Genomic DNA, 18651 nt, shown 5'->3' with positions numbered 1-18651 from the left:
TCATATCTTTAGTAAAATTTTTGAATAAAAGACGTATCAAGATTGTTTAGTACTAAAAGAAATGGACTTAGCAGTGATATACCTAATGTCAGCCAAACGATTTTATTTCAAGTGTATGAGTCAAAATGTTTTGTAGAAAGTTTACTGAACTTATGATTATATATTTTTTTATTTATTCATGTCCCCAGCGTAAATGCTTGTTATGACATTCTTTGGTCAACAATTAATACTTAAAAAAAAGAAACGATTGAATTAATATTCGTCTTACTTATCAGCCAAATAGTTCCTCAACCCTTGTCTGTGCACTTCGAATCCGAGAAGATGTTCAGTCATTCTGATTACGGCTGCACCCTTATTGTAAGTGAGGGTTGAGAACATGCTGCTGACTTGTGCTGGACTACCAATACCAGAGGTGCTGAGTGGATGAGCATTAACAACGGAGTCAGAGAGCAAAGATGTATGAACCTGCTCTGTGATGAATCTTGTCTCGAAACCCATGTAATCTTCAACCTGATGAAAGGTATAAAAATAAGTGTTGATGGTAGAACAGCATTAGGTACATCTAAATAAGGTGCCGTGTGGTTCCCGGCACCAATACAAAAAGAATAGGACCACTCCATCTCTTTCCCATGGATGTCGTAAAAGGCGACTAAGGGATAGGCTTAAAAACTTGAGTTTCTTCTTTTAGGCGATGGGCTAGCAACCTGTCACTATTTGAATCTCAATTCTATCATTAAGCCAAATAGCTGAACGTGGCCATTCAGTATTTTCAAGACTGTTGGCTCTGTCTACCCCGCAAGGGATATAGACGTGACCATATGTATGTATGTATGTAAATAAGTTTTAATCCCTCTCTCTCTCTCATCTCTGCGTGTTTTCCGGTTGCACCCTCCACAGAAGTGTTTCGGGGCCGGGGTCCGTCTTAAGACTTCTCTTTCCACTTGTTCAGGTTTTCGGCGTCTTTGGATTTTAGTCCATTAGGTAGCATATCATCTTTAGATTGAATTAGTTATAATATGCTCAGATAAAAAACAGTTTATCTTTCTCCCTAAATAACTTTAGTAGTAATCAGTTCGTGTGGGATATGGATTAAATAGAATAAGAAGTTTGCATAATTTTTTATTTTTTTTTAGTTCAATGTTTATTTAATTTAATTTAATTTAATTTAACCGCGTCGTTCCATATAACAACACTGAAACCTTCCTGTATTTTTTACAATTAAACTTCACTGAGGTACAATAAACTACATATATAAAATAATTTTATTTTTAGAAGACATCAGTATTAGTACTAAATAACAACAAAATACGGACTCCCGAAGAAATGAGACTGGTTGATTAGTTAGTAAGAACATTTTTGTGAAGAGCAAATAAACGTTTATTATTATGTTGGTACATGTAAAATGTGCACGGGCCCATAGGGTCATTTGGGAGGCGTTCATGGGGCCGAAGCCAACATGAAGAGGCCCTTTGGTACCTTTTGTTCTAAAGTGAGATGGCTGCAGCTGTGTTATTATTATTTATTTATGTTTTTTCTATCTCAGCTAAAGCTGGTAAGTTAATACCATTTACGGGCGTCAACCAAGTAAATGATATGTAATTTATTCTGCCTGTTGTAAGTCAGTCGGTCCGCTTCTAACTAACCGACATGTATTTAAGATGGCGGCTTTTTGTATTGGTACGTAAGTAGAAGGTTTGAAATCAAGGAGTTTAAGGCTATGATGAAGATATTTAAGGATGATACCGGTAGGCGAAATAACAATAGGAACAACATATACTTTTTCTTGCTTCCAAATCCTAGTGACTTCATCTTGTAGATCGGTGTATTTGTGAATTTTTTCAGCTATTATTAAGTAAATTGTATTATTATTATGTTGTACCTTTTGTTCTAAAGTGAGATGGCTTATTATTATTATTAATGAGAACTTACCCAGTCAGTCAAAAAGTATTGATAGTATCTAGCGAATCCTTCGTTAAGCCATAAAACATCCCACCAATCGCAGGTGACCAGATTGCCAAACCACATGTGAGCAATTTCGTGGGACAAAATGTAAGCGATCAGCTGTTTGGAGTTACTGTTGGTGTGGTTATCGTGGTACATAAGGTAGGCTTCCCTAAAAATAGAAGAGTAATTGTAGTTACACATACAATGATTTCGAATTATAAGTCGTATTAATAAAAAGAATGAAATATTAGACAGTTTCAGAGTTTCCTCACTGTCGATGTGAAATGTGATCTTCCTCTTGAATCACTCTATCTATTAAAAAAACTGCATCAAAATCTGTTGCGTAGTTTTAGAGATCTAAACATACATACGTCTGAAGCAACTTTGCTTTATACTGAGATAAATAAATAAATATATACGGGACAAAATACACTGATTGAGTTAGCCTCAAAGTAAGTTCGAGACTTGCGTTACGAGATACTGACTCAACGATACTATATTTTATAATAAAAACTTATATATATAAACATCCAAGACCCAGGCCAACATCAGAAAAGTACTTTTCTCATCATGCCCTGGCCGGGATTCGAACCCGGGACCTCCGATGTCACAGACAAGCGTACAACCGCTGCACCACAGAGGCCGTCGTTGGTAGTGATATTAAGATTGCACAAACCTATAAGTGAGTAAGCCCCAGTTTTCCATGGCACCAGCTCCAAAATCAGGTATAGCTGCTTGTGTCATTTTAAGGTTTTCAACAAAGTAGTAGTCTATAGCAGTATGGTCGCTCATTTCTGCAAGCAATTCTTGACCAACATCTAAAGCATATATATGTTGGTCGTCTTCAATGGCAGCAGGTCTAGCGATGACTTCATAAACAAGTTCACCGGCACTATTGTTGACTCCACGAGTATCATAGTCAGCTACGATGATGGCCAAAAGATATGTGGACATTACGGGAGTTCTGTAGAAAGTGTCCACTTCGAAATCGGTGCTGGAAGAAAAATGTAATTTACTTTTTTGAACAAACTAAGTGTCGTGTGGTTTCCGGCACCAATAGAAAAAAACAACACATATATAGGACCACTCCATCTCTTTCCCATGGATGTCGTAAAAGGCGACTAAGGGATAGGCTTATAAACTTGGGATTCTTCTTTTAGGCGACAAACTAGCAACCTGTCAACATTTTTATCTCAATTCTATCATTAAGCCAAAGAGCTGAACGTGGCATATCAGTCTTTTTAAGAGTGTCAGCTCTGTTTACCCCGCAAGGCATATAGACGTGATTATATGTATGTTTGTATGCAAATTAAGAATACTCAGTCAGTTTCTAACTTATTTTCATAAATTGACTTACCCATAAGTAGTGTTGTCAGTGTTTTCGAGTCTCATGCAAGACCAACTTCTGACGTCACGGCGTCGCGTGATGCTGATATCGAAAGTGGCTTTGAAACTAGGTTCGTCATAACAAGGGAACGCCCTTCTAGCTGACGTAGCTTGGAACTGAGTCGTGGCCATGAAGCTGAAAATGTAGATGAATAATGAAATTGTTCAGTTTGAGTACCTTCAAATAATCTCATCAATCATATAAATAAAATATAATAAATCTGTAGAAAGGTCAATTCTGTACATTGAAAATATTGAAAAAATAAATAGCAGGGGGTGTTACTGGATAGATACCAAACATAAAAATGTGATTAAAAAAATTTTTGTCTGTCTGTCTGTATGTTCAGGCATCACGTGAAAACTAACGGTTCGATTTTGATGAAACTTGGTATAATTATACCTTATTATCCTGGGCGTAAAATAGGATACTTTTTATCCCGAAAAAATACGAAGAAAAAAAAATCTTAATTTTTCTGTTTATCTATAGACGTTGTTCTGTAGAACCGCGAACACACGTTGCGTTACCCGCAGTGGATTTAGCGCCGTAACCTGTAGCGCCTAAAGTCGGCTTTGGCTTGAACCGTTTGCTGCACAAGCGGGCCGCTACTAATTACTATGAAAAAAATACTACATAGCTACATTAATTCCCATCAAGCTGAAAATGAGTATAATTATTTAAAACACAATCAAAAGCATTATTTAAAATTCCCCATGATTCCGGTTTAAGGAAAAAAATTTACTCACGGTCAAAGGTAAAAAATGGGTGTATCGCAATTTTCTTTAAAACGGTAAGTTTTTCAAATCGGAAAATTACCTCAGACATAAATTGAAGATCATAAAGTTATCTATAAAAAAGGTATCAATAATTTTTTTCAACAAAGCTACCGTTTCTGTGATATAACGATGCAAAAAGTTGCAAGCGTCATAATATGCATCCGTTTCCTTGCCACCTCTGAGGTAGTGTACTATTAGCGCGTTTTTTTTTTACATTTTTATTATTAAACTTGAAAAAGTCTGAAATAGGTTAGAATAAACACGTGTTTTCACTACGCAGTGGCACTCAAGACTAACTTTCGAATTTATTATTTAAAAAAAAAATAGAATAACCCTAAGTGAAGAATTTTCAAATTCATTTCAAATTCAATGCAATAATCAAATTAAAACTAAAGCTACTTATAAAAAGAAAGAAAAAAGATGACTACAAACTAAAATTTAATTTATAAATTGTACAGTCCTTGCATAGCATCAACATGCGGGAATGTGCCCAGAAGGCTGGCGGCATTGCCAATTCGAATGGCAATGCTGATTCTCTGAGCCAGATAATTTCCAGCCCTCCGGTCAAGATATACTTCAATTAGCTTTTTCGACAAATGTCGGAAAAGCTGATGGGCAGATAGGCCCCCCGGTCCCAGAGTTTCTACCCCAAAAGGTTCAAAAGTATAGATATTACCGATAACTACATACATACATACATAAAATCACGCCTCTTTCCCGGAGGGGTAGGCAGAGACTACCTCTTTCCACTTGCCACGATCCCTGCATACTTCCTTTGCTTCATCTACATTCATAACTCTCTTCATGCAAGCTCGGCGGTTTCAGGTACTTTTGACCTGACCCTTTACCAGGACGTCCTTAATTTGATCAAGATATGTTCGTCTAGGTCTTCCGACCCCGACCTTTCCCTCCACACTCTCCATGTATATCTGCTTAGTCAACCTGTTTTCATTCATCCTCTCCACATGACCGAACCATCTCAACATACCCTTTTCTATTCCTGTAACTACATCTTCTTTCACATCACAACATTCCCTTATCACACTGTTCCTTATCCGGTCACTCAATTTCACACCCAACATACTCCTTAACGCTCTCATTTCCACTGCATTTATTCTGCTTTTGTGCTTCTTTTGCCATACCCAACTTTCACTCCCATACATTAATGTCGGGACCAACACGCCCCTGTGCACAGCCAGTCGAGCCTTTTTGGATAGTTTCTGACTGCTCATAAAGGCATGCAAAGCTCCATTCACCATGTTCCCCGCGTTCACTCTCCTTTCAATATCACTATCACACTTGCCATCTGATGTAAACTTTGATCCCGATAACTACATATTTGCGCCTTTTGAGGTTTTTTGCCTCATTTGAAGCAAAACGGCCTTAGATTTAGTAACCTGAAGATGAGACGGCGCAAGTGTGGCGTCACAAGTAGCATCCCACACCAAAGGCCGCCCCAATCTCCAGGGTACCAAAGTCATACCATCCGGTCTCTTGGCATCATCCCGAGCCAGACCGTTTGGTTCTAGGAGGATTATATCATTTAGGGCGGCATGGCGCCCTAAACGGCCGGCACTCCTAGGGCATGAGAGGCCGTGGTGTCCATAGCCGACAACGGTATCCCCGCAAGGACAACTATTATTAACGGTATTTCATGTGTTGAGCATTCTGAGATAAAGCAGCTATACGACCCTAGCCACGTACACAATTAAACAGAGAGACAGATGTTGTCTCAAGGTTTCACTACAGTATAAATGAAGGGACTGGGTTTCATTATACTTATGTATATTTTATATTTTGAATTCAAGTTAAAATTACCGACAGAACAATATTTTTACTTATATTACTGCTACATAGAGTATATACGAGACGTGCATTATGACGCTTGCAACTTTTAGCATCGTAATATCTCAGAAACGGTAGCATTATTGAAAAAAAATATTGATTCCTTTTTATAGATATCTTTATGATCTACAATCTATATCTGAGGTAATTTTCCTATAAAACTTACCGTTTTGAAGAAAATCGTGAAAATCCCATTTTCTTACCTTTGACCTTGGGTAATTTTTTTCCTTAAACCGGAATCATGGGGAATTTTGAAATAATGCTTTTGATTGTGTTTTAAACAATTATACTCATTTTCAGCTTGCTGGGAATTAATGTAGCTTCATTCCTATTTTTTGGTCTAAATTGACCGGACTGAAAATAAAATGGAGAAATAAACCATCTACGCGAAGACCGACATCCACGCGGACGGAGTCGCGGGGGAAAGCTAGTAAATAAATAATTTATTATATTTTATCATTATTATTAAATTTTTGTTATTTAATCAGTAAATTAAAAAGTAAATAATGTGAAGTTCCGTGTGGTTCCCGGCACCAATACAAAAAGAATAGGACCACTCCATCTCTTTCCCATGGATGTCGCAAAAGGCGACTAAGGGATAGGCTAACAAACTTGGGATTCTCTTTAGGCGATGGGTTAGCAACCTGTCACTGTTTGAATCTCAATTCTATCATTAAGTCAAAAAGCTGAACGTGGCCATTCAGTATTTTCAGGATTGTTGGCTCTGTCTACCTCGCAAGGGATATAGACGTGACCATATTTATGTATGTATGTAATAATAAGGACTTATTAGTAGATTTATTTACCTTGGTGTCTCAGTGTAGTTATCGTTTCTAAACCAACTTCTGTATATACCATACATGTCATGACGAAGTTCAGCCTCAAATTCTACAGTCAATACGTAAAGAGCAGCAGTAGGATTATTTGCATTGAAATCTAAATAACCATTGACCAGTTCAATTCTCAGAAAATCTAAATCAGGTTGTAAGTAATAAGTATGTGGTACAACCACATTGTTTCTGGTAAGTGTAACATTGAGTATGCTTAAATCATCTGACTGAATGACTATTTCATTGATATTTGCTTGGGTAGCATATAGTTGTATGGCGACAGTACCACCAAAGGTAAGTTCTGTTGTATCTACAATCCAATCAATGTTGTAATGATAAGGTCTTGTTGTTGTGGGTAGTCGGTAGACATTAGCGGCGTCATTTCGTGCAGAAACAGGCGACTCATCCATGAGATTTTCAAATATTTGTCCTTCCAGCTTTTCGTCTAAAAACACGGTGGTTTTTGCAGACCTTTGTATCTGCTTATCTGGAAAGGCTTGTGCGCAGAGGCACGTTATTGCCAAAAGGAACCATCGCATTGCCGCCATCTAAAACAAAATGTGCTTTAGATACTTTTATGAGAATTCAGAAACTTCCATTAATATCAGAGGTAATCTTGGGACTTTCCTAAGGTCAAATTTGATCAGAACATTCAAAGGCGAGGCGGGTTAATTTGGCCTGGTTGGCTTAACTTAATGATAAGTTAAGTTTGTGTTTTTTTGTCTGATTTAATGAAAACTTAAATAAACTTATTCGGCTCTGTCAGGAACTAAATGTTCTAATCGCATCTAACTATAAACTCACATGTGTTTTTTTAACATTAATGAGATAACTAGGACTCTAAAATGATAGCCTTGATATATATGTATATTCTTATCGTTTTCCATACCCAAAAGATTATTATCACTGATAAATAACATTTTAATCTCAATTTACTTATCATTCAGGATTTAAAGTAATGTATCATAATCGTGACGCACGAAAATAAAACTTTATGCTTCATTGGAGAGTAACTTACCAACCAGAGTAACAACTTTTTATCTAACATAACGCAAAGTTCATACTGACCTAACATTTCTGTAAACTCCAAATTATGAATCTACTCGTAACTATGCTTACAATAAATTATATTCCAAATGGTTTCTGGATTAGAAATTTAAAAATATATAGTAAAATTGTTGTTTATGAATAGTATAATTTTAGAATATTATTTAGTCAAGCGACGACGCAGCAACATCTCATTATAACTGTATGTAAGTTATTCCTAACTCTTAATCATTGACAATTTCTTTTATCGCTTCAAAAATATTGTTTTTACCATGCGTAAATTTCAGGGTAATTCAGTATTTAGAAAATTAGGGTATTGCACAATCAAGCCAAATATGTTTTGAGATTTATTTTTACTAACTAGGACTTAGTATGTCATTGTAATTATGACAATCTTGTTTGTTTGTTGCGTATTTAACAATATGACGTTAATTATTCTCTACATTCACGAGTTTCTACATAAGTATTTGATAACAGTTTCTCTTTAAGGAGACAAATCTAAGTTGAAGCTTCAAAACTTTAACGCCCAAACATCAATGTGGTCCATTCTTTATTTTTGTCCGCCGTCTAAAATCACCAAATGGTGATTCCACAGTTGCTTTTCGAAGCACAGAATTATTTCTTTTGTTCGAAAATCAAATGATGCCAGTATGAAAATGGCCTTAATTATCAGTTAAATGATAAATAAATAAGTAAAACCACATATAGAATTTGAATTCACGTGATTCATGACTATTAGTTTTGATTACATAACATGAACAATCAAGTTTTATATTTCTCTTTGTCATATCTCAATACTTTTGTCAATTTTGACTTCATTCACTTACACACGACTATTTGTATATATTTCATACATCTTGACTGAATAAATTAGCAACATTGAACTTACCTTATGCGAAGCAGCGGCAAACTACCAGGCCGAAGCTATCACCTACAACTGGATTATATTAATCTAAATTATACGAATATAACTCATTATTTTAATCAATAATGATAAATTTATCAGCATATCGCAAATTATCTCATAAAAGTTACTAGGAAATTATCACGACGATATCGTCAGAAATTCAGTTGATTTTGACATCACGTTAGCCTTCTAAAGTTACCATTTCAAGATTTCGTTCACTGGTTTTTATCTAGAGTACCCGATAGAAGAGAGTAACGTAGATGAATCGAAACAAGTATGCAGGGATCATGATACGTAGAGAGACGTCCTCTCTGCCTACCCCTCTGGAAAAGAGTCGCGAATTCATGTTATTTGGACTGCGCCAAACAGGTTCTCTAATAACTAGATCCTACTAATATTATAAATGAGAAAGTTTGTGAGTATGTCAGTATGGATGTTTGTTACTCTTTCACGAAAAAACTACTGAACCGATTACGATGAAATTTATATATGATTTTAATGAAATTAATAATATAGCTTGGACATAGACAAACAAAAGTTAAAATTGATAAAGATTGAGGGCGGGCGAAGTTGCTGGGCGAACCAAAACAAGATAATAGTATTAAGATGGACCCAGTCGGCTTCAAAAATATTGTTTTTATCATGCTTAAATTTCAGAGTAGTTAAGTAATTAGTACTATTAGTAGTATTTAGTAGACCCAATCGGCCGCTGAGCCAACATCTCGATTGGAAGTCGCTCATGCATCGCCAAGCGCAGCCTACTCGTATGAAAAGCGCCATTACACTAGTTGATTTGACGACCTTTGTAAGGTTGCAGCAAAATGAATTCAGACCACAAGCAAGTCAGTGCGAGTATCTTTGGACGAGACCTTTGTCCTGCTTGCATATATTACTAACAACCCGGCTTCGAACGGGTGTAATGCTGATGTTTTAAAACTCCATCTAGTGTACGTTTGACGAGAGTCACGAACCGCGAGCAACATCTACTAGTTCTACATTCATTCATGTTTAATGTAGACAATGTGCATTCGTCCACGATTTAGATTTAAGAGATCTATATTTGTAAATTGATGTCTGATGAAAATGCTGCGGTGTAGTTTGTTCCGCCGCTTCTTTTACACATGCGCTTTGGAAGCGGTAGTAGTTATAATTAGATTTAAGTTATGTGACGTCAATAAGTGATACCTTGTATCCAATCTATACATATAATAAATCTGTAGAAAGGTCAATTCTGTACATTGAAAATATTGAAAAAATAAATAGCAGGGGGTGTTACTGGATCGATACCAAACACAAAAATGTGATTAAAAAAATTTTTGTCTGTCTGTCTGTATGTTCAGGCATCACGTGAAAACTAACGGTTCGATTTTGATGAAACTTGGTATAATTATACCTTATTATCCTGGGCGTAAAATAGGATACTTTTTATCCCGAAAAAATACGAAGAAAAAAAAATCTTAATTTTTCAGTTTATCCATAGACGTTGTTCTGTACCCGCAGTGGATTTAGCGCCGTAACCTGTAGCGCCGAAAGTCGGCTTTGGCTTGAACCGTTTGCTGCACAAGCGGGCCGCTACTAATTACTATGAAAAAATACTACATAGCTACATTAATTCCCATCAAGCTGAAAATGAGTATAATTATTTAAAACACAATCAAAAGCATTATTTCAAAATTCCCCATGATTCCGGTTTAAGGAAAAAAATTTACTCACGGTCAAAGGTAAAAAATGGGTGTATCGCATTTTTCTTTAAAACGGTAAGTTTTTCAAATCGGAAAATTACCTCAGACATAAATTGTAGATCATAAAGTTATCTATAAAAAAGGTATCAATAATTTTTTTCAACTAAGCTACCGTTTCTGAGATATAACGATGCAAAAAGTTGCAAGCGTCATAATATGCATCCGTTTCCTTGCCACGTCTGAGGTAGTGTACTATTAGCGCGTTTTATTTTAACATTTTTATTATTAAACTTGAAAAAGTCTGAAACAAGTTAGAATAAACACGTGTTTTCACTACGCAGTGGCACTCAAGACTAACTTTCGCATTTATTATTTAAAAAAAATAGAATAACCCTAAGTGAAGAAAATCATCTTAGGACAATAATAGAGATTACAATGAAATCAAATTAAAACTAAAACTACTTATAAAAAGAAAGAAAAAAGATGACTACTAACTAAAATTTAATTTATAAATTGTACAGTCCTTGCATAGCATCAACATGCGGGAATGTGCCCAGAACGCTGGCAGCATTGCCAATTCGAATGGCAATGCTGATTCTCTGAGCCAGATAATTTCCAGCCCTCCGGTCAAGAGATACCTCATAACTTTTTCGACAATTGTCGGAAAAGCTGATGGGCAGATAGGCCCCCGGTCCCAGAGTTTCTACCCCAAAAGGTTCAAAAGTATAGATATTACCGATAACTACATATTTGCGCCTTTTGAGGTTTTTTGCCTCATTTGAAGCAGAACGGCCTTAGATTTAGTAACCTGAAGATGACACGGCGCAAGTGTGTCGACACAAGTAGCATCCCACACCAAAGGCCGCCCCAATCTCCAGGGTACCAAAGTCATACCATCCGGTCTCTTGGCATCATCCCGAGCCAGACCGTTTGGTTCTTGAACGGCTGGAACATGGATGGTGGCAAGAGCACGGAGGATTATATTATTTAGGGTGGCATGGCGCCCTAAACGGCCGGCACTCCTAGGGCATGAGAGGCCGTGGTGTCCATAGCCGACAACGGTATCCCCGCAAGGACTACTATTATTAAAGACTAACGGTATTTCATGTGTTGAGCATTCTGAGATAAAGCAGGTATACGACCCTAGCCACGTACACAATTAAACAGAGAGACAGATGTTGTCTCAAGGTTTCACTACAGTATAAATGAAGGGACTGGGTTTCATTATACTTATGTATATTTTATATTTTGAATTCAAGTTAAAATTACCGACAGAACAATATTTTGACTTATATTACTGCTACATAGATATATACGAGACGTGCTTATGCATATTATGACGCTTGCAACTTTTTGCATGGTTATTATATCTCAGAAACGGTAGCTTTATTGAAAAAAAATATTGATTCCTTTTTATAGATATCTTTATGATCTACAATCTATGTCAGAGGTAATTTTCCTATAAAACTTACCGTTTTGAAGAAAATCGTGAAAATCCCATTTTCTTACCTTTGACCTTGGGTAATTTTTTTCCTTAAACCGGAATCATGGGGAATTTTGAAATAATGCTTTTGATTGTGTTTTAAACAATTATACTCATTTTCAGCTTGATGGGAATTAATGTAGCTTCATTCCTATTTTTTGGTCTAAATTGACCGGACTGAAAATAAAATGGAGAAATAAACCACCTACGCGAAGACCGACATCCGCGCGGACGGAGTCGCGGGGGAAGCTAGTTTTGAAAATAAATCTATTCTATTCTATCAAGGACAATATCATGGCGTATTCGTTGATTTTCAGCGGGAGTGGAGAAATAAAACCAATAATTTAAGAGTTTATTTTTTATTTCAAATATACTTTACTAGCACAAAATTTTACAAATGTAGGTAGATATAAGTGACCTATTTACAAATGTGTGGAAAGTTTTAATTGAATAAATGATACAATGTGTACCTACCTTATAATTTTAAATCAAGGCGATCGCTTGTATGTATTGTTAAGGTAAATCTAAATTCATTGATCATACAGAAATACTAAGATCGCAACTTAAATCATACTTTTTTGTCATTTTTCTACAAGAAATAACGACCTTTATTATGATCAATGGGCAATGCGTTTTCAGGTAATGATTTATGAGGAAATTATTTGAAGTTGCACTGATGAAATGACTAGTTCAATTTTTGAAAGGCGTAAATTTAGATAAGCTTTCGTCCTGCTATGCAACATCCAAAAATAGCTATATGAACATTGCAAGTTGTAAAGGCACATATTTCTACAACACGGCATTTATTTATACTTTTTAATGTATTAAATTTATATTTTTAATTTTTATGTAAATATTTTTTTTGGTATGTAGGAGTGCAGAGGAGAATTTAATTATATCTTTTCATCCCGAAAAAAGAATATAGTTTTATTTCCAATTACGAATACGCGAGCCGTAGGAAACTTTAGTGATGAATAATTTTGAATATTATTGAATTGTATATGGCATAATTGGATAAGTGCGTAGCGGAACTAACATTATAAAGTATGATATTACGAAATTATTGAGTGTGGCAATTATTATTATTATAATAAAATAATTATGAACATTTATTTAGACATTAAACTTATGTTTATGTTGTAAATTAATCCGAAATTAATTGTATAAAAATACTGATTTTACTATTTTTAATATTCTAAATAGGTATCTACGTATATCAGTAAAATAGATAAAAATATTTGCTTATTACCCATCGCTTAACTATTTTTACATAAGTTAATATTATTCACTAAGATTGACTATGAAAATAATTTAATTTCCTAAATATAAATATTTTGCTACAGTCATAATGAAAAAGCTTAACAAAGCCGTTTTATTAAAATTGATGAAAGTACATATTCCAACTTTTAAGGTTGGTCACATATTTATCACATTTTAATAAAATTGCAAAAAGTTGTGGCATAAAATACCTACCTAGAACATTATATTTTTGGCATTTCCACATTGGCCTAGCAAAGAAATGAATAAAAGACTCATTACAAAAGTTTTTTGTGTTCAATAGATCATTAGAACTACAATAAAAATAGGTCTTCTTCCTTCTGGCTTTAGTACCTCATCTGTCTGGAGAGGAGCCCGGGGTATGCCATTTCAGTATGCCATTGGCCATATATCCTAGATTATGTGAGTGAGGTTTTACTGACATCCTCAACCTTTGCAGGTAAACCTAACCCGTATTGGATCAATGGTTACCTACACATCCAGTTGCCTGAATGTGCAAGTTTCCTCAAGATGTTCTCTCACCGGTTTGGAAACTAATGAATCTACATAAGTTCGAAAATACTCATTGGTTATGGCCGAAGTGGGATTTGAACCTATGCCTTACTGCGCATCACGCATTTGAATCTGGCACCTTACCGATCCATAGGAATAGAAACTTGATATACCTATGTATGTGTATGAATATAAAATACAGATGTATATATTTAAATCAAAGTGCTATTTAAACCATTTTTAAGAATAAATCTAAATTTAATATAAAAAATCTGCAATTTGAACTTAAAATAATTCAATTGATTCAAAGTATTAATGATGCGCTTTCAACATCTTTATAAAAATTAACTTACACAATTACAATATAGCCGAATGACTAATCTTATACTATTGAAAACAACTTCTGAACACCTCGATATAAACGGATGTAATAAGTATGTATATAAACTAGGAACAAACTATGTTTTCATTTCATCACTTAAATAAATTCTTTTCAAATATCAAATATTTTTTTTTATAAATTAATTAATGAGAGATAAAAATGATTAAGATTTTTTTATAAATATAAATAAATAAATATAAATATATATGGGACAAATTACATAGATAGAGTTAGCCTCGAAGTAAGTTCGAGACATGTGTTACGAGATACTAACTAGATTGAGACAGATAGTTTATTAAGTAGTTTATAAAACATTTATTCATATTTTAATAATCTCTGTTTCGTAATAAATTCTTTTATCGAAGGAATTAATTCTCTTAATGGCCGATAAGGTCAAAAAGTCGGAAGGCCGGCCCCAGCGAGATGGACCGATAATCTGGTGAAGCGAGGTAGAAGTCCTACGATGACCAAAATATTTAGGTGAACCGTTATCGCAAAAGGCAGCCTTATCGCATTGTACAATCTCTTCCAGGCAGCCTTTTGTTAGTATAAATTTGATTTTTTGCCTTTATAATCGAAATACATTTTAAAAAATTTTATACTTAAGGTAGCCTTTTTTTTTTAATTTTTAATATCTGAATATGTGATGAAATCTACATTAGTTTGTTTCTAGAGACGTTGCTATGAAATTTCGCCTACAAATTTATCTCCGTCACCACGCTTTGGTCGCGTTTCTGTCGGCCACGAGCAGCCAGTCGACGATCGTTTGATAGTTCCTCTCCATCCATTGCACATTGGCCTCTGTCCTCTCCAGGACTTGCTGTACTGGTCTCCCTAGTTCGCCGCATGATTCGTTCACGAATCTTTTGAGCTGTAAATATATTGTCAGAGATTTAGAGTAATGAACGAATGTTACTCTCTTTGTAGTTATAATCACTGCATAGTACAATTAATTATATATTATGAAACCTGTTTTGTTTAAATGTAATTACACTGAGTATTTTTTACAAAATATTTCTCTTTCTGTCAGTGTCGGCAGTGCCGTGTGGTTCCCGGCACCAATACAAAAAAGAATAGGACCACTCCATCTCTTTCCCATGGATGTCGTAAAAGGCGACTAAGGGATAGGCTTACAAACTTGGGATTCTTTTTTAGGCGATGGGCTAGCAACCTGTCACTAGTTGAATCTCAATTCTATCGTTAAGCCAAATAGCTGAACGTGGCCATTGAGTCTTTTCAAGACTGTTGGCTCTGTCTACCCCGCAAGGGACATAGACGTAACCATATATATGTATGTATGTTAGATGAATGAACTGAGTCAGTGAACAAACTAGATCGTAACAAGTGAAAAGATGTAGTTTTGTTTATGCCTTCGGGGAAAAGGCGTGATTATCAGTACCTGTATTAGTTATTGATAGACTAACAAAAATCATACTAACCTCTTCATACTCATGAGGTTGGTTTAACCTACGCGTCACCACTTTCAGAATAGAATTGAGAGTTGATACTGATCCGACGCTGTAACAAAAAGATATAAGTATATTTTGTCTAGACACATCATATTTTCTTTGTATGGATACCGTCATTTTTTTTGATGTCCAGCGAAATAGTCATGGAAGAAATTTCTCTAGAAATAAGAAATAAAAAAAATAAAAACTGAAATGCAATATTTTATGATTTAAGAAATTCAGTACTAGGGAGTACTGAATTTCTCTTTATTTTAATTTATATTCTTGTTTTATTTTTCCTTGATGTACATTAATATATATATATATATAAAATAAATCATAAAATATTGCATTTCGGTAACAATTCTATTTGGTGAGTAAATTAAGTTGTCATAAGCTTCGGTTACGTGTTTTAGTCGTGAAAGCTTAATTGACTGAATTTTTAATGGTTAGAAAAATTATGTTTTATCTATAGAAGTGTCAGAAATTGGAACTATTCGAATTTTGTGGAAGTAAAAATTGTGATGGGTTCGCAACCTGTCACTATCTGAATTTCACTTCTAAAATTAAGCCATCTAGCTAAGCGTGGCCTTCAGTCTTTGAGACTATTAGCTGCCATGTGGTTCCCGGCCACAAAAAAGAATAAGGCCATTCCATCTATATCTCATGGATGTCGTAAAAGGCGACGTGAAAGATAGGCTTATAAAGTTGGGATTATTTTTTTAGACGACGGGCTAGCAACCTGTCACTATTTGAATCTCACTTCTATTACTATGCCAAACAACTGAACGTGGCCTTTCAGCTTTTACAAGACTGTTGGCCCTGTCTACCCCGCAAGGAATATAGATGTGACTGTATATATGTATCAACTCACTATTCCTTCAGCCTCTGCCAGTTCGCCCTGACGAAGTTCAAAGCTATGGGTTCCCCTATAGCCGACCCGGCCACCGCAGAGAACACCCTCACAGTATCTTGTTTACGAATGCCGCTATCATTGCGGAGTGATAGTTCCAAATACCTGAAATAAAAATATATTATATATTAACGGCTTTTGTAGCGCAGCGGTAGTGCCCTGGCTGTGACACCGGAGGTCCCGGGTTCCCAGCCAGAGGCATGATGTAAAACGAGCTTTCTCCGATTGGCCAGGATGTGGCCAATCGGATCGTGGATGTTTATTAATATAAGTATATATTATAAAATAGCTTTTGTCTGTCTCGGTGTCATATATCAATTAAATAACTAAAATAGTTTTTGAGTTAATTAGTTATCGACAAATAAAAACAAATTTAAATCGTTTATAACGCCCGCAAATAGGCCCTCTTAAACGGTGAAAGAATTATCGTGATTAGTTCAGTTTTTCCTTAGCCCAAATAAATAAAGTAAGTGGGCAAAAGCACTCTATTTCACCAAAAAAAAGCGCATAGATATAAACAGTATAAAAGGCGGCCTTATCTATACATCTTCTATCTATACATATAATAAAACAGTAAAAATATTTTGTCTGTACATTTAGTATTTTTGACTGAAATGGATAGAGGAACACTTAGAATGAATAATAGAAAGCAAAAAAATTTTTTTTTAATTTCTTGTCTGTCTGTATGTATGATCACGATTATCTCCGAAAGTACTGAACCGATTTACTACAAACTTTCACCAATTGCTTTGTTTTAACCCAGAAGAACATTTAAAGTTTGTTTCATCAAAATCGGTTCACTAAAAAAAAAGTAATCGATATTTGAATGAACTCAAAGCATGAGTTTGCCTATAAATAAGTTACGAAATTTAAAATTCAAAGTCATTTATCATTGTGCGACAGCCATCTATAACATATAAATATAAGTGAATTTTTTTTAACATTTTTTGTCTGTCTGTCTGTATCTGACTGTATGATCAAGATTCAACTCAAAATTTACGCGGACGAAGTCGCGGGCAGCAGCTAGTCGCAAATATAATCTCTTTCAGGCTACCCCGAGTTCGAGTCCGATTTCCAATCATTAACAATGTTACAAATTTAACCTTCTATAATATAATTATTAATACTATATATAAATATTTATTCTACACTCCAAGTTTATTCGTGGTTTATCAAAATTGCATTAACTGATGGAGAAGAGAAGTAACTTGCTCCTCTCACACATTAAACTTATTAAAGAAGGGGTTCTTTCGACTCAACCCAACCCAACTTTCTTATTGATATTTTTTTTATTTGTATTATTATCTATATTTATCATACGCGGTCTAGAAGTTTAATCCGCTTGGCGATAAGATTTCTCCTATCAATAATTTCCAGTACTCTGCCGATCAAAAATCTATCGTAAATCGACGCGGTGTGACTTTCCTTCAAAAATTTTCAACTTACATACATACATAAAATCACGCCTCTTTCCCGGAGGGGTAGGCAGAGACTACAACTTTCCACTTGCCACGATCTCTGCATACTTTCTTCGCTTCATCCACATTCATAACTCTCTTCATGCAAGCTCGGCGGTTTCGGGTATTCGGTATTTTTAACTTCCTAGAATATAACCTAGTATATAGTGCCGTGTGGTTCCCGGCACCAATACAAAAAGAATAGGACCACTCCATCTCTTTCCCATGATGTCGTAAAAGGCGACTAAGGGATAGGCTTACAAACTTGGTTTTCTTGTTTAGGCGATGGGCTAGCAACCTGTCACTATTTAAATCTCAATTCTGTCATGAAGCCAAATAGCTGAACATGGCCTATCAGTCTTTTCAAGACTGTAGGCTCTGTCTACCCCGCAAGGGATATAGACGTGACCATATATATGTATGTAAGTATATACCTGTACAACAAGTATGGAGATCTAGTACAACCCAACACGGAGAGTAATAGTTCCCTCTCAGAAGGCTGGCTGGCGACTCTGAATCGCTCCCAAGCGAACCACCACTCCCTAGCACCTCCCGTCTGAACTCCGACGCAGTATACCGTGCTGCGAACGTCTGCGTGGATCCTGAGAAAAATTGTTATAAATAAATAAAAATAAAAAAAATATGTAAATAAAATACGGGACAAATTACACAGATTGTGTTAGCCTCGAAGTAAGTTCGAGACTTGTGTTACGAGATACTAACTGAACGATACTATATTTTTATAATAATAAATACTTATATAGATGAACATCCAAGACCCTT

General features: G+C 35.3%; 1 protein-coding gene across 1 annotated transcript in view; it reads right to left on the bottom strand.

The window, feature by feature from the left end:
* The window catches only part of LOC106130332 (uncharacterized), a 56316-nt gene that overhangs the window by 17054 nt on the left and 20611 nt on the right, over window positions 1-18651 (bottom strand). Inside the window, exons 10-18 of the mRNA XM_060945906.1 lie at window positions 18303-18470; window positions 16373-16516; window positions 15490-15568; window positions 14772-14921; window positions 6756-7327; window positions 3302-3466; window positions 2621-2938; window positions 1930-2113; window positions 269-510 (exon numbers count right to left, since the gene is read on the bottom strand). Of these exons, the coding sequence (XP_060801889.1) occupies window positions 269-510; window positions 1930-2113; window positions 2621-2938; window positions 3302-3466; window positions 6756-7327; window positions 14772-14921; window positions 15490-15568; window positions 16373-16516; window positions 18303-18470 (2022 nt within the window). The remainder of the gene's footprint in view (window positions 1-268; window positions 511-1929; window positions 2114-2620; window positions 2939-3301; window positions 3467-6755; window positions 7328-14771; window positions 14922-15489; window positions 15569-16372; window positions 16517-18302; window positions 18471-18651) is intronic.

The sequence above is a fragment of the Amyelois transitella genome, chromosome 9, assembly GCF_032362555.1.
Source record: "Amyelois transitella isolate CPQ chromosome 9, ilAmyTran1.1, whole genome shotgun sequence".
In the NCBI taxonomy this organism is placed as follows: domain Eukaryota; kingdom Metazoa; phylum Arthropoda; class Insecta; order Lepidoptera; family Pyralidae; genus Amyelois; species Amyelois transitella.
Note: the sequence above shows the minus strand (reverse complement) of the source record. Positions and strands in the feature narration are given on the sequence as shown.